This window comes from Pectinophora gossypiella, chromosome 13 (genome assembly GCF_024362695.1).
Source record: "Pectinophora gossypiella chromosome 13, ilPecGoss1.1, whole genome shotgun sequence".
NCBI lineage: Eukaryota > Metazoa > Arthropoda > Insecta > Lepidoptera > Gelechiidae > Pectinophora > Pectinophora gossypiella.
The window spans coordinates 11,053,275-11,070,187 of NC_065416.1; the positions used below are offsets into that span (position 1 = coordinate 11,053,275).

Below are 16,913 nucleotides of genomic sequence, written 5' to 3' on the forward strand. Positions count from 1 at the left end.
GCAAGAAACAACCGAACTTATAATTTTAGGCCAGAAGCTATAAATTTTACTAAAATTAAAAAATAAATAAGGACTAGTGCTTTTCTGAGAATAGCATTTTTTCTTTGTTTTAGGTGACGCCAAAGGCAATTTTGGAACGTTATTTTCCTCATGGGCCGCCCGAAAAATCTGGAGCTCTGAAGATTACTGAGCAACAGGAGTTCACCGCGTTCGATGGAGCCGTCACCTGTGTGTGAATGGTATTAATTATTTTATTGTCAAACAATCATCATAATAACATTAACATTCCACGGTGCCATTTATTCTATATACTTAATTTATAATTATGTATGTATAAATCAAGTAGGTGCAAGTAAAAGTTTGTAGTATTAGGTAAATAATATTTTTGAATCTCGTGAAAAATCCGTCCATTGTATAACAAATAAAGGCATTGATCGCTGTTAATTTGTATTATTTTTTCCCCAAAATTATTTTTTGATTAGTATTTGAAATTGCAAGAATTTGTAATTAGCAAGCTTTTGCCTATGGCATCGATCGAATCATAAACGTTTAGTTTATGGGCCAACTGTCAAAGTCAATTGACAGTTCGAGGCAAAAAAAATTGACACTTGATTTTACTTGAATTTTCCAATCGAACTGGATACAATTTTGTGAAGAAAATGACTACGATCCTGCGAAGAGCTGTAACTCAGTACTTGAGGAGCCAAGTGCGTGCTGGCTCCCACGCTGCCACCGCTGGTGGACATGGAGGTAAGAAAACTTGTTTATTATGAAAGTCAAATTATGTAACTACATAACCTATCGATTTCTTATCACACAACGTTATTTAAACAATTTCGTTTTTATTATTTGCAATTAATGTCCTAAAGAATGATTATCTATCGCGTAAGAACAAATCTCGTATTTACTTCATGCGGAAATGGGTGTGAAATTTGAACATTGAAAGAATTCATTTTGACAGACTTCTGAAGTTTGGTTCTAAAAAATGACTACCACACTCTAAATGAAATGAAAAATGTAATGAGAAATGAAAAATGTTCTGTTGCCCACTTATTAGTTGCTGATTCCACTAAAATCGACCTCAATCATGTGTATTGAACCGTGATGAAATCAAGTTAAAATGTATCATAATTCACAATCCAAAATAGATTACTAACTAAAAGTAATACAAACATCAATGATGTATAAATGGCGAAAATGGAATCTAGAAACAACTTCAACTGACCATTCAGATGAAAGAAGACACATGTGTTTTTAGCCTTATAGTTTATTTCTGGGTCCTGACCTTCTTACCTGCAGGAATTGATAGGCTCCCATTCCCCAAACAAATGTGAAGGTAATTAATCAAAATGTCTGATGAGGCAGGTGGCTACAAGCTGTGGAAAAAGGTGTCTTTCTTCGTGGCTTTCCCCGCGGTTGGGCTCGGTATGCTGAACGCTTACCTTGCGCATCAGGAGGAACACCATGAACCCCCACCATTCGTCCCCTACGAGTACATGAGGGTCCGTACAAAGGTATGTTTGATGTTGATGTTAGTCAACCAGTAAATTGCTAATGAGTAAAAGAAATCAATGAATATTACCTAAGGGTAAAATCGAAATTAGATTGTTGAATTAAAACATGTATTGTATTTTATTATAGTAATAATTTCCACATAGATAATATTTGTTGAAACTCATATAAAAATTAATTGATACAGGCATTGTCATCTTATTTCTGAATTAGATAATTATAAATATTAGAAAAATATTTAAAAGATTATTAATCACTGCTATTACATGTTTCAGCGTTTCCCATGGGGTGATGGCCAGAAGTCCCTGTTCCACAACCCCCATGTCAACGCCCTGCCCACTGGCTATGAAGGTCATCACTAAATTCTTCACATTTCGTCAGCATTATATAGAATTTGTGCTTTAGTAACAAAATTATTGTGATAAGTAAGAAAATACAATCATAAAATTGTAAAATATTGTTTTATTTTCCTGTTTGTTTCCTATTATAATTATTTATCAGAAAAAAAAATGTTCTGTTGCCGACTTATTAGTTGCTAAAGTCGTGAAAACTGATTTTCTCAGTTATAGTTCGCATTAAGGATACTAGATGGCAGTAATAAAGTTATTAGGTTCTGGACGACAGATGGCGTTAACAGAGTGGTGGTGCGCTTATTTTTCACAATTTTTAAACAAATTGTGATTTAAGAAGTTTTATTTCCCATAGTTTTTATCTCTGTCTTGATATTTGATTTAATAATAAACATAAAAATGTAACGCATCAATTGAGGTTATTTTTTGATGATGTTGGATTTTTGTTGCAAAATAAATAAACAACAATATGTTGTGCCCCTGACTTATTGATTTCTAAATTCGTAAACTATAAAGATGTCGGCGGTTTCGGTAAAGGAGTTTGGCAGAGTGTGGTGGTCGGAGGTGTACAATAGGATTATTGGAGCTGTAGTTTTCTTGGATGATCCTAGTGCTGAGTGTCTTCACTTTGACGGTGGACTTTTCAACCTGCTTAACGGAGGCGCTGTAGCTGTGAAAAGTTTGTCGCCGTTTGAGGTATTATTTACGTTTTATTCTTCTTTTGTAGTACTTACAGAATGTGCACGGTAGAGTACAGTGATAACTTATTATGAGTCTACAAACTATAATTTACACCCCTATTTGGTCAAGTATTTGAGGTACATACCTCAGGACATACATATTACTTATTAAGACCATTGTACTGTGTTCATGCAAATAAACGTTCTATCTATCTATCTATCTATCTATCACATCGTCACAGACTTTGGTTTCATTAAGATTTGATTTGTTGTTTTTTTATACAATTGAACTTGCATCTGAATAATGATGTTAATTTGGTAGCTACAACTAAATATCTATGTATATTAGTATACACAATTTTCAGCTCCCACTTCCCTGTTATGATACATAGTTGTCATTTCACTGTTTATTGTCAACAAGATCTATGCTAAACACGCCAACAGTTTTCCAGGAAGGACCACAAGAAAGCGGTGTTCATAACACAAACAACGGCAACACAATTGCGGACGATACATGAGATTATACGTAACAGTGACTTTACACACTGCATACTAATATCGTGTGTCAGTTTTGATGTGGTGTACTTGGAACTGAACGAGGGGAAGGATGTCAGCGATGTGATCGCAGCCGGCAGAGGGCCTGCTGAGGCCACCAAGCAGCTAGAGGCAATGTTGATGGAATGGATTGGGAAAAAGGTATAGACATTCTAATTTTAAAATTAAATTTTATAGTACTGCTGCTAGTCGAGTGTTTTTAATTAGAATGATTTCTATACCTATTTATTTAATGCATATAAATCCTCTGTGTGCAGTTCGGTCACAATTTATTTTATTACATTTTAATACAAGGTTTCAGTTGTTGTATGAGCTTAAGCCCTTTCTATCTCACAGAAGACAGACAGTCTGACTTTCTATAATACTATGTATTTTCTCGCTTTCTCTCTCCTTTGAATAATTTCTACTAAATACTGTGGGCTGCTTTCCTGGCAATTATTCACTTATTTATTACATTTCAGCAATGTGCAGTAGAAGCAGTACACATACCAATCTTCACAATAGCCCCAACAAGTGTGGTGTTTCTCACACCTCCATACCAACATGTATACCCAACGTTTGATGGAAAGCTCATCCCGGATACGACTTCCTTAGACTTGTACACATTGACCAGTGAAGAGAGGTCTCAAGTGCGGAGATTGGCCAGTGGACTCAACTCTCTGATGGAGTCAATGAACTTGAAGGAAGACATCTATTATATGGGGGCTTACAGTTCTCTAGTAACTGGGGTTTTGGAAAATTCACCAGTTTGTTTGGCAAGGAGAAAGGTAATTCCTATTTTGAATGTATTGTGATTTTCATGATGTGGAAACTATGGTACATTTTGGTACAAATTTTCTTTATACCACAGCTCAGACCCTACATACAAAAACCTCTTATTACTGTGAGCGGTAAGTGACCCTTCTAAACATAGACTTCTAGACATAATCATAAGTAAAATGTTCTACATAAGTTAGTTGTTGTTTAGGAGAAATACGTAAGAAATCACATTCATAACAAGTGGGATAGAAGTCTACTAAAACTTCACTTAGATTCCTACAAAGTATTAAATTATGCCTAGAGACTCTAACTCTACTCCTACGGAAAACTAGTGAGAAGTAAGATTTAATATGGGTCTGAGAAGCCTTCAATAAAACTTAATTTATTTACATTTATTTTATTAAATAGGTTACTTGACAACCAAAATAAAACAATAAATGTGATACTTTTTACGAAACGTCAAAACAAAAGTTTTCTTTAGAGTTTGTATGGAAATATTATCCTGTGATGTCATCAACATAAGCGGTCGAATGTCGTACTCACTGTTACTTAATTCATAAATAAATTTCGAAAATAAATCGAAAAGTAAAATGAGTTTGATTTTCGATTATCTTAGACTGGCTTCTATTTCTAGATTAGCATTTTATAATTTATCTTTGACCCAGTCAAATACCCTATATAAACCTTTCAGAACTGCACTCAACCAGCGTCTCTAATAATAGTGGACCGTACATTGGACCTATGTGGGGTGACTAGCCACGGCATGGAGTCCGTATTGGACCGTGTGATGTGCGTGCTGCCGCGGTTCCCGGGACATTCCAACAACGTCGCCGTCGACATGTCACCACTATGCGAGGCTAATGTGTTAGTATTCAAAAACATCTTCGTCCAGTAGGTAACATAGTTACACTTTGAATTGTCAATTGTTACATAACGAATGGAAAAGTCGCTGCAAGAAAATCTTTAGCAGAGGGCCCTGTTATGTTCTGTGGTCTGTTATTTGACTTGTTTGCGTTATGTTACGAGAAAGCACAATTGGGAATTGTGTTTGGGGGGCAGTGTGTGGGGGGCTTAAGAACAATTGGGAATTGTGTCTGTAAAAAAAAGTTCAGGTGAAGTCTGGGTGCTCAGTTCATCTTGCAAGTCGTCGTAAGTTTATGTTATTTTGTTATGTTTGTCTGGATATGTCTAGCAAGTTTCTTTTTAAAGGAAAATATGTATTGTTTGCCATTGGGAGTTCGCCATTTGCTTGAGTGGGAGGAATAAGAAACATCAACTATTAGCAATAAAGAGGTAGATTTGTTGTGTGGAAGTTACGCTAGTTGTATCTAGATTAAACCAGAGAGATTTACATATGTTTATATAACCAAACCTGTGTTTTGGTTATATTTCTACCCTAAAATCCTTTCTGCAGCGTTTCCCTAAAACATGGAAGGAAGAAAACTTACAAAAACTTATTTTCAATCAAAACTGCCTTTTTCCAACGGGCTACTTTTCTTTTTAAGAGAAGTGTGTCAGGATCGAAGCAAATGGAATTCTATAGTCTCTGCTTACCCCGGTGGGAAATAGGCGTGAGCTTATGTATGTATGTACTTTTCTTTTTCGTAACTCATCCTTCAGACGGGATACAGTCCACGTTGCTCCACATTTTATAGAATCACGAATTTTAGCTGGGCAGTACCTATGGAGAACTGTAAAAATTTAGGAACACTCAACAGTGCTGCCGCCTACATTTAAGCTTCTAGTTTTTACCCTCGTTGAGGTCTTATTCCGACTGACCTCTAATAATTTCCTTATAGGTTATATTTGTTACATACAGGATGTCCAAAATGTCATGGACAACCCTTTACCAGCTTATAGGTCTCACAGTAACTTACTAAATATGAGATTTGTGACCACCAATTGCACATAGGTACTGTATGTAAAATATAAAATTTTATCACACTAAAGTTTCTCAATATTTCCAGTATCTCCCACCCAGATGACATGCAACTCAGTCCCGGCTGCTTATTTCATGCAAACGACGAGTCCTGCACGCAGACCTTCGACCATATGGTCAATAAGTCGCAGAAGGAGGTCATGTTCGACTTGTACAACAAGCTGTCCAAGATAGACGTACAGAAGTCGCCCAGTCCTAAGACTTTGTTGAAGGTGACGCCGCAAAGCGTTGAGAAGATCGTTTCGGCGTCCAAAGGTGAGTATATAACAGAATAACAACTATTCTGTTTATTTTCTACCTAAATTCAGAGATCGATCAGTATTTGTGATGATTTATGAATTTCCACCCTCTTTTGGATTCTTTTTTAATTGGACGACAAACAGCTGGCGGGCCACGCGATGGTGAGTGGTGGAAATGGTAAATAGACATTTGCAGCACCCTGGATATTGCTTGTGTTCTGTTCTGGAATTCTCTACCCGCGAATCTGAGTTGACGATTCAAAGTGTAACTATGTTACCTACTGAATAAAGATATTTTTGAATTTGAATTTGTTTCCCGATGAGTACAATCTGAGCCTTTTCAAGGCAAAAGTTAATAGACACTTTCTGGGTAAGCATGTCCCATCATCGGCCACATCGTCACTTACCATCAGGAGGGATTGTAGTCAAATGCTTGCCTCAAAAAAAACCCATGTCATAGTGCATTACTTCCAGCATGTAACACAGAAAACATTATTGTACTACCTGTCCTTCTATCTTCAGGAAACTATGAAGTAATCAGCAAACATCTAGGCATATTACAACAAGCGTTGGGCGTAGTTCAAACGCTGAAATCTCCGAAGCGCGCACAGTTGGATCTCCTCACTAGCTTAGAGAACCAAGTACAACAAAGCTTGGCTGCCAGCCGGGACTCTACCAGCGTACTTATGCAAGTAAGTTTTCGACCCATCGTCCTCATTCTCCTGCCCTTATCCCACTACGTGGGGTCGGCACAACATTTATTTATATTCCATTCATTTCTGTCAGTCGTAATCTCGGTACTCACACCTTTCACAAAATATATGTGCGTCTTTACACAATCCATCCACACTTTCTTGGGCTGTCCCCTACCCCTCCTACTCATAACTTTCCTCGTTATATAGCCTTTCATCCCTCATTACATGCTCATACGATGCTCACCTGTTGCTCCTCAATTTATCAGTGACAGGCGCTACTTTCAGACTCCCTCTTATATATTCATTTCGTATCCATTATGCCATAATGGTTATGGTCACACCACTCCATCTTTGCCACATGTACTGTACTCTTCTTTCATCTGCCTTCTTTGTCGCCCAACATTCGGAACCATACAGCACGACAGGTCTTATGACCGTCATATAAATCTTCCCTTTTAGCTTAGGGGCATTCGCGAGTCATATGTTGTCCCTGAGGCCTGTCTCCATTTCATCCATCCCGCATTTATCCTGTCCCTCACGTCCCTGTCAATGTCGTCGTCGTTTTGGAATGATCCGAGTTACCTATCGTCCTAAGGCCGAGATTTGGACACAATAGCACACCCCGGACATTTCATACAAACTTTGTTTGTATGACTTTCGATAACATTTTGCCCCATACCTAACCTGATCACACAACAAACTAAATAAACGCAAACAATCTTCTTTCACAGATCAGCCAGCTAATAAAGACCCGTAAAGACAGAAACTTACCTCTAGAGAACCTTCTCGCACTGATAGTGCATGTGTACTCTTTAACTGGTACTGAGGTGTCGTTCCCGGCGGCGCACGAAGTAACCCTCACGGAGACACTGAGTGTAGCCTTGTTCGAGGAACACAGGAATCTTCTAGAAGGTCGCGTGCTCTCGCCCGAGCAGTGCGACCAACTTGCTAACAACCTCGTGGCGCGGGCCAAAGACGTCTCTAGCATGAGGAGGATATTGCTTAAGTGAGTATCTCTCGTCTCTTTCTTTCTCCTTTTTATTAGATTTTATTTTAGTCAATAATGAGAGAAACAATAGCAATAAAGTAAAATCTAAAATGAGTTGTTTCTTCCTCAGATACAACTCGGTACTGAAGCCGAGCGAGTCGACGGTAGGGCACGAGTACAGAGGGGTGCTGCAACAGTTGGTGGAGGACCTGGTCGACACAGAGCGACCCGAGATGCCGGACCTGCGACATCGCAACGAGGGCCTCAAGGACCTACTGCGGAGCGGGCTCAAGTTAGTACATACTATTAACACAAAACGACCAGGGGGCTTAAAATCGCCACATCGAAGCAATTCATCTAAGAAAGCAATATTGCTATTCGACATTTGTTTGCATTGCGCACTTATTTTTATATGCGCAAATGTCAAATTGCAATATTGCTTTCTTAGGTGAATTGCTCCGATGTGGCCATTTTCACCCCCCAGTTTCGTTACAATTAGTGATATATTTTTACAATAGCTTCAATGCGCGGCGAGAATAGGGTAATTTCCAACTAGTCAAATCACTTATTTTTTTTCTAAACGTCAAAACACGAAATTGCTATGGCATTTATATGAAAAACCAACCTGTGACGTACTTATAAAACATTATCTGTTTTCTATTTAACTTATTATGAATTTTAATCAAGAAAAACGTAATATGTCCGACATTTTATCACGCTATTCTATGACGTCACAGTGTGTTTATTCATACAAATTCCATAGTAATTTCGTGTTTTGACGTTTAGTAAAAAGTAAGTAATTTGACTAGTTGGAAACAAGCCTATTCTATGCCTGTCGATTACCCGTCCCTTTTCATTTCGGCGGATAAGAAAATGACAAGTAAAATTTAATTGGATGGTGTGTACGGTCACAAGCACTAATATGTTAACACTTTGAAACCATGTCATATTAACTTCTTTGACAAATGAAACCGTAAGTCTCATTAAATGTCAAATATGATAGTGCGACAGGGTTCTAAAGTGGGTACATGATATTGCTCATGACTGTACTGGTATCAGCAGCAATGTTTTATCTTTTCCAGCATACTAACGAGCAAGAAAACCCGTGGCACGAAGCATCCTCTAGACAACTCGACGGTGATTATCTTCGTGGTCGGCGGCGTGACGGCGGAGGAATGCAAGCGGCTGCATCGCAGTGTAATCACTAGCGGGGTGGACAACACTGTGCTGATAGGGTCCACCAAGTTTGTCACTCCCGTGGAGGCTATGAGGGATGCGCTGGCTTTATAGCGGCGGAGGTACACGAATATTAGGGCGAAGTCAGGTAAAATGCGTTGAACACCGTGTCGTTACTTTATATGCGCTATTCCTCTTATATGCGTCGATTCTCTTATATGTGCCGTTCCTCTTATATGCGCCGTTACTCTTATATGCGCCGTTACTCTTATATGCGCCGTTACTCTTATACGGGGTGTAAGTGACATCGTAACGAATACTGAGGGGGATGATTCAGACCATGATTCTGAGTTGATATCAAGTGGAATTTTCCGTCGCAAAATTCGTGATTTTTTTTTTAGTTTTTTTAAATTATTTTCAATTCTATACTTTTCCGATGAAAAATTCCACTTGATATTAACTCAGAATAATCAGCTGTTTCATCCCCCTCAGTATTCGTTACGATGTCACTTACACCCCGCACAAGTACATACTGTACCCATACAAGTAGGTATGGGTGTTAGTGACACCGTAACAAATACTGAGGGGGATGATTCAGACCATGATTCTAAGTTGATATCAAGTGGAATTTTCCGTCGGAAAATTCATGAAAAATTTTTGTTTTTCTTTTTATTATTTCCTGTTCCATACTTTTGCGACGGAAAATTCTACTTCATATCATCTCAGAATCATGGGCTCAATCATCCCTCAAAGTTTTCGTTACGACGTCACTAACACCCTGTATATGCCATTCCTCTCATATGCGTCATTCCTCTTATATGCGTCATTCCTGTTATAAGCGCCGTTCCCCTTATATGCGTCATTCCTCTTTTTTACATTGTGTATCGTAACGAAGATGATCAGGAAAATATTTAGTGTTTCACCAAATAGGGTACATTTTAGCTGCTGTTTAGATAGCTTAGCTTAAAAAAAAAGCTAGCGAAATAAAAAGAAATATCACATAATTCGGAATGCAAGTATCTACTCTAAGTATAACTGTGAGATAAATGCATGCTTCACGTTATCAACATTTAGTTTTTACTTTGCATACATTTGTATATATAGACAACTTTCGGTAAGATTTTCTATTACCTGATATATTTTTGTTTGAGTGTTAAAAACATAAATATTTGTTATCCGGCTCGAAGGACCCCGAAGAAATCCTTGGGTGGCGAGGCGGTGATTTTGTGATGACAAAATTAAACCAGCCTGACAACATTACACATAGACAATTCACATAAACGGCTCTTGTCACATATAAAAAATTACAGATAAAAAATAGCGTTCTTATTTTGTAAAAATAAAATATTTAAAAAACGAACATTGGATAATTATCATTATATAAAATAAACCACTATATCCGACATATTTCATATTTTATTGTAACAATTGTCAAGAAGTCAATTTAGAGGGTGATGTATAATCGTCGTCATTGTCTTCTGAATCGTTGTCTGGTAAGGGAGCTAAATGTCTGTTGCAAACGGTAGACTCTCTTCCATCAGGCATACGGACGTGAGAGTAGAGGGGAATTCCATCGAGGAGTTCCACCTCCTCTACTGCCAGTCTTGATTTTTTTTTCTTAGATTTTGGCTTCGCACGGCTTGCGCATTCGCCACAGACAAAGATAGGGAAACGAATTCGTAGGAAAAACAAGGAACAGAATTTGGAAAGAAAAAGGATCAGAAAGGTGGAGGATAAAATAAATATAACAGGAATTCTATATAAATAATTAGAATAAAATAATGGAGATATTTATAGTTTAAGGTCATTATTAATAATACATATAGATAAATATTTGTATGTATCTGGATTCATACTGTGCAACACAAGTCTTGATTGTTGTATACTGAGAGAAGAGAAAGAAAAGACCGGAAGAGCCGTGAATGAATGTGTTGACGTGGAGGTCCGTGTTGCTCTATGGTTTACAATGTTTCCATATTAAAAAAAATGGTTTACATATTATATTTAAAAAAAAAAAATTATTATTATGTTGTCAACAATGTAGATAAGCTATCTAAGCTGATCTTCTTGTAATATTTATGGATTTTATTAATTAATGTATATAATAAAGAATATAATGTAAGTAATTTATGCATATACGAGTAAAAAACTGTGTGTATATTTATAAAAACTATGACGACCTCCGTGGTCCAGAGGTCCTGGGTTCGTTTCCCGGTGGGGACATATCATAAAAAACTTTACTTTGTGGTCCCTAGTTCGGTTGATCACCTGATTGTCCGAAAGTAAGATGATCCGTGCTTCGGTAGGCACGTTAAGCTGTTGGTCCCGGTTACTATTTACTGATGTATCATGTCAGGGGCCTTTGGCGGCTCAATAGTAACCCTGACACCAGGGTTGATGAGGTTGGTACTCCACCTCACAACCCACACGATAGAAGAAGATGTGTATATGAGATGATATTTATATTTCCATTAAAATGTTTCTTTTAAGACTAAATGTTAGTATACTAGTACGTATAAAGATAATTGTGCAATGCAATTACAATGCAGAAAGAAATAAATGATTGAATCAATAATAGTTTTTTTTTGTGTCGCAATGGGAACATAGCTACTCTCCAGATTGCTATTTGGCATTTGACATTGCACAAATGTCAAATTGCAATATTGCTATTAACATGAATTGCTTCCATGTACCCTCTATACATATAGGGTGTTAGTGACATCGTAACAAATACTGAGGGGGAGAATTCAGACCATGATTCTGATTGAATGAAGTGAATTTTCCGTCGCAAAATCTGTTTTTTTTTAGTTTTTTTTTTAAATTATTTTCAATTATCTACTTTTGTGATAGGAAATTCCACTTGATATTAACTCAGAATAATGAGCTGAATTATCCCTCTCAGTATTCGTTACGATGTCACTAACACCCCGTACAAGTACATATAACAATAAGGCTGCCTATTGTCCTTATGTTTTTATTCGTATGTTTATCCTTTGTATAATTATGTCGTGCAGTAAAGTATTATTGATTGATTGATTGATATAGGTAGCCATACAAGTAGGTATAGGTGTTAGTGACACCGTAACGAATACTGAGGGGGATGGTTCAGACGATGATTCTGAGTTGATATCAAGTGGAATTTTCAGTCTGAAAGTTTATGAAAATTTTTGTGTTTTTTTAATTACTTATTTTCAGTTCCATATTTTTGTGACGGAAAATTCTACTTGATATCAACTCAGAATCATGAATCAACCCTCAAAGTTTTATGTTACGATGTCACTAACACCATGTATACTCGCAGAACACAAAAAAAAAAACTATGTGTATTGTGTTTTAAAAAATGAACCACGTTCGATATGCGTAACTTACGTGGGTGCTCGTGCGCATAGTTGGTGAGGTTCATGAATAAAAAACCACGATAACATGTAAAAGTTTATTTAGGTATACCGTCTAACTACTCCTTATGTAATACTGTTGCGATTCAGGGCACATAATAGGACAATGGCCCCGATTCCTGCAGACACATCCTAAATTTATTTTAAATTATACCTGTCATTTTCTTATCCGCCGAAAAGGAAAGGGACGGATGATTCATCATCATCTTCAGCCCATTAACGTCCCCACTGCTGGGGCACGGGCCTTCCCTATGGATGGGTAGGGAGATCGGGCCTTAAACCATCACGCGGGCCCAGTGCGGATTGATGGTTATTAACGACTGCTAATGCAGCCGGGACCAACGGCTTAACGTGCCTTCCGAAGCACGGAGGAGCTCGAGATGAAAACTTTTTTTTGTGGTCACCCATCCTATGACCGGCCTTTGCGAAAGTTGCTTTACTTCAACAATCGCAGACCGAGCGCGTTAACCGCTGCCCCACCGAGCTCCTCAATTCCTCCGATGATTCATCTACATTAATTTAAGAGCCACGCTCTTGTCGGTGTAGCATTTTCCATGCAACTTTTTTAGGGAAAAATAGGACAGTGGTCTCCCTCTTGCCTGCCGCCCATTGCCAACTGTTAATTTTAAAATGAATGAATAACCCGGGCGAATAAAATAGGCATCTCACTCACATACAACCTGTTTGACGTGTGCTATCAACTTCATTCTGTCGGGTTACTGGCCAATATACAATTTTGGAAGGCTTTTTAAATTGCTGCGTAAAATTGACGTGTTTCATAAATTTTATGCCTGTCGATTACCCGTCCCTTTCTTTTTCAGCGGATAAGAAAGTGACAGGTATAACTTAAAATAAAATTAGACGGTGTGTACTAGAATCAGCACCAATATAGATTATAACGACAAATCGAGGCCTGCATTATTGTACGTAAAAGGCAAGAGTTTCATGCTTACAGCGATCTTTTAATAGCTCTTTAAACCTCTACAAATTTTAATGTATATTTTGAGTTTTTACAGAATATTTTTAATTGTTATAGATATAAGACGTAAAGCAGGGAACCAGTACTTATACATAAATATTTTATAATAGCACATACTTATTACTCTACTAAATGAAATGTCTGGGCACGGTCGCTATCTGAGCGTCAGGTTCCGTGCTCTGTGATACAGGGTGTCCGATTATTTGACAAAAAACAAATAATAAATTTTCATTTGAAAAACAACATTTGTCAAAACTATATTTGATAAATGTATCATTTTACAAACTATTGTTTAATAAACTACTCATTAGACAATTTATTTACAAAAAAAATAATTATTACGCTAAAACATTTATTTACAAATTGATTATTTTTTAAACATGTTAGATGGCAAAACAACGTAAAGCAAAAATAACATTTGACAAAATGCATTGCTTGGTAAATATTTTATTAACCAAAATCTATGTTAATCAACAAAAATCTTTCTTAGTTTACTATAGTTTAACAAAAAAGGTATGAAAAAAGATCATTTTAGAAGAAAGTAGTAAGCTATTAAATACTTGTATATCATTACTTTGGGTTCATGCATGAAAGTCCAATAATAATAAAGAAGTTAAATAATTATAATAATCATTTATTTTCCAATGTTTGGTTAGGTTAGGTTAGAACTGCGACCACAACGCACGAGCCGAGCGAGCGCAGCGAGCGTGCCGCGGCAGCGGCCGGCGAGTGCCAGAACCGAATTCTACTTATTTCACTTAATTCACGTAGTATGTAGTATTTTTTTTAAGATTTAAGTTTCTATGGTATTAGTATTAATACAAAATTATTTCTGGCCTATAAACAATCTGTTCAAGAGTTTAAATAGTTATTTTTAAAAACTAAGTAATCATTTATTTTCTAACTTTTTGTAATAACCAAAATCTATGTTAATCAACAAAAATCTTTCACTGTTTACTATAGTTAAAAAAAATACAATACGCGTCAGTCACACTTATTTTAAAAGACATTGCAATAAACGAAATAGTGCGGCAATAAGTGGGTACTACAATAAAATTATTCTAAAATACCGCCTTTTGTACGGCTTCACATAAAAATAGTTATTTTAAAAAAATAATAATTTATCTTGTAACTTTTTGTATAATCACCAGTTTGGCAAACGAATTATTTAGTCATGTGATTATTTTAAATATAATATTTTAACAGTTCAATTATTTTCTAAGTAAAACATTTGCGGAATCTGTATTATGTCATATGATTGTTTTTAAAGTAATATGTTTGCGAAATGAAAGTTTGTCAAATGATTAGTTTTCCAAACGTTGTTTGTAAAATGATTATTTGTTATACGTTTTTTGTAAAACATTAGTGAACCGTGATACAGACATACCCGTGAAGAATGTTAATACAAAATAATATCATTAATTTCAAATGTTTAAAAGCAGCTAAAAAAGCTTTGGACTTAGGATTTTGTACTTGCATCAATGATAATATACATCAAAGTAGGTATTTTAAGCTTACCACATGTTAACGTCAGTTCAAGAGATTCAATTAAGTGAAGATTTAAATACATTTTATATACGTCCATCACTATTTATCACATTAGATTTTCTTATTCGACTCTTCTTACATTCTTACAAATTCGCGTTTCACATGCTCATAATTTAAGTAGATAAATACCTATTACACCTATTACTTACTGGGAAATACAAAAAAACTACGGAGATGTGCGTTTGACGAATTAACAGAGAATGCCTTAAAAGAAATATTGCAAATTGACATTTGTGCAATGCAAACAAATGTCAAATAGCAATATTGTTTTTTTAGATGAGTTGCTTCGATGTGGCCTTTTTAACCCTCCTGACAGTAATATATTAGTGGAAGTATGCTTACGACCTTTCCTGGCGTAGTGTCTCTAAATTCGCTCTTTGAACAAGGGACATTCTCTACTAACTTGTCAAGTGTTTTTAAAGAACTTATTCGTCCTTTGGGAAATTTTCAAGTAAAATTAAATTCAAAGAAGTTTGACTCGGACGGGACTTGAACCTGTAGCTTTTGTCAAGCCGCGGTATGACAGCTGCGATTTGAAATCCCGTCCTAGTAAGACGTTTTTCATTTTAATTTTCTTTTTTGTCAACTGTTGTTTGTTTATTGAGACTAACATAGCATGTTTATGCTATGTTTAACAATAAACAAACACATAAAACAAACAAATATTTAGGCTGTTTAGCCTAAACGCGTCCCATTCAGTGTTCCGCTGTTCCCGGGAATGTTACCAAAGTGGGAATGTTCCTGTGGTAAAAACTGCTTTATTCAAATTGTTCTTGTACGGGCACGATAGGATCAGAATCCAATCTGCCTCAGAGGCTTTTAGAGGTTTTTTTTACATAACTTTTGCGCTTTTTTAAAGTGGGAACTTTCCCGGGAACGGCACTTGACTGGTCCCACTGCTGCACAGGCCTCCCCTCAATCAACCGGAGAGGGTATGGAGCATACTCCACCTCATTTGCGTAATTCAGTCCGTACCGTAAACATCACCGCCTTTCCTATAGTCGGAGTTAGCATATATTCCTGAACTGTTTCTGTAAAGCGCACAGACTATAGATCCCCTGCCTCGATACCGCTTCATGCCATGACCCTTCGCTCTCAGTCCTGTTACGATATCCTGTGAAGAATTTTGTGATTATTAGTTTTAATAGCTATTAGAAAATATTAGAGGACTTTGTAGACTTATCGTCCGATTGCCCGAAAGAGATGATCTGTAGGGCTGTCTTGGCTACTCTTATTCATCTCATTTTAATACGATGCGAGGATTTAGATCATTCCTTGTAGATAACAGATGAATGGATTCCAAAATAATTGTAACTTTAATATGAATAGTGGAAGTACGTAAGTAGTACGTAGTCGTTACAAAAGCCATGTCAGGGGTCTTTTGGCGGCTAAATAACCCTGACACCAAGGTTTATGGGGTCAATGACCTCACGACACTCAAGAGAGCAGTAGGTATGTAGTTACCTGAGGGATGCCGTATTCATAGTCTATGTACATGGGGAACAGCTGCTGGTGGAATCTGGGCTCGTCTATCGCTTCCTTTATTGATTGATTGAACCACATCTTGCGCATGGTTGCCTAAAAAGCAAATTTAGTTAAATATGTACAAAAGTCACAATGTGAATGTTCTAAGGTATTTTGGCGAGGAAACTTTACTCACCAAAGCAACAGCAGTAATGATCTTAGTACCGCCAGATCCACCTACGACAAACTTCGCGTTGCCCATGTCATCCACAATAATACTTGGTACCATGGAAGAGAGTGGTCGCTTCCCTGGCTTTATGAAGTTAGCAGGAGACGGCGATAAACCGAAGTAGTTCTTGAAGCCAGGGGACGAGAAATCATCCATAACGTTGTTTAGCACTATCCCCGTGCGTTTCGTAGAGAATCCTGCGCCAAAGCTGGAATCGGATAAAATAGTATTAAAAAGGAGTTGTCAAACTCAAATATACCTTTATTCAGTAAGACTCTTCTTCTTCTATCGTGGATTATGAGGTAAACCAACCTCATCAACCTTGGTGTCAGTTTCCGAATTCCGGTGGGGAAATAACACAAAAATTACTTTGTGATCCCTATTTTGGTTAGGACATTACAGGCT

The 16,913-nt window shown here is 37.0% G+C and overlaps 4 protein-coding genes across 7 annotated transcripts in view; 3 read left to right on the forward strand and 1 right to left on the reverse strand.

Moving 5' to 3' along the window:
• LOC126371839 (serine/threonine-protein kinase S6KL) overlaps positions 1–444 on the forward strand; it is an 82,045-nt gene extending 81,601 nt beyond the window's left edge. The window contains exon 10 of the mRNA XM_050017220.1: positions 114–444. Within this exon, the coding sequence (XP_049873177.1) occupies positions 114–236 (123 nt within the window). The 3' untranslated portion in view covers positions 237–444. The remainder of the gene's footprint in view (positions 1–113) is intronic.
• Positions 445–577: 133 nt separating this feature from the next.
• On the forward strand, positions 578–1,967 carry LOC126371849 (cytochrome c oxidase subunit 6A, mitochondrial). Its single transcript, XM_050017236.1, has 3 exons — positions 578–750; positions 1,366–1,514; positions 1,788–1,967. The coding sequence occupies exons 1-3, from the start codon at positions 660–662 to the stop codon at positions 1,872–1,874; spliced, it is 327 nt and encodes a 108-aa protein (XP_049873193.1). The 5' UTR covers positions 578–659; the 3' UTR covers positions 1,875–1,967.
• A 302-nt stretch (positions 1,968–2,269) lies between these two features.
• LOC126371853 (sec1 family domain-containing protein 2-like) lies at positions 2,270–9,165 on the forward strand. Its single transcript, XM_050017239.1, has 9 exons — positions 2,270–2,558; positions 2,987–3,238; positions 3,559–3,864; positions 4,548–4,720; positions 5,824–6,050; positions 6,557–6,726; positions 7,461–7,735; positions 7,848–8,009; positions 8,800–9,165. The coding sequence occupies exons 1-9, from the start codon at positions 2,379–2,381 to the stop codon at positions 9,005–9,007; spliced, it is 1,953 nt and encodes a 650-aa protein (XP_049873196.1). The 5' UTR covers positions 2,270–2,378; the 3' UTR covers positions 9,008–9,165.
• A 5,514-nt stretch (positions 9,166–14,679) lies between these two features.
• The window catches only part of LOC126371830 (glutathione hydrolase 1 proenzyme), a 66,125-nt gene continuing 63,891 nt past the window's right edge, over positions 14,680–16,913 (reverse strand). For all 4 annotated transcript variants that reach the window (XM_050017206.1, XM_050017204.1, XM_050017205.1 and 1 more), the window contains 3 exons: positions 16,476–16,716; positions 16,280–16,393; positions 14,680–15,929 (listed from right to left, as the gene is read on the reverse strand). In XM_050017206.1, coding sequence (XP_049873163.1) covers positions 15,780–15,929; positions 16,280–16,393; positions 16,476–16,716 — 505 coding nt within the window. In that variant the 3' untranslated portion in view covers positions 14,680–15,779. The remainder of the gene's footprint in view (positions 15,930–16,279; positions 16,394–16,475; positions 16,717–16,913) is intronic.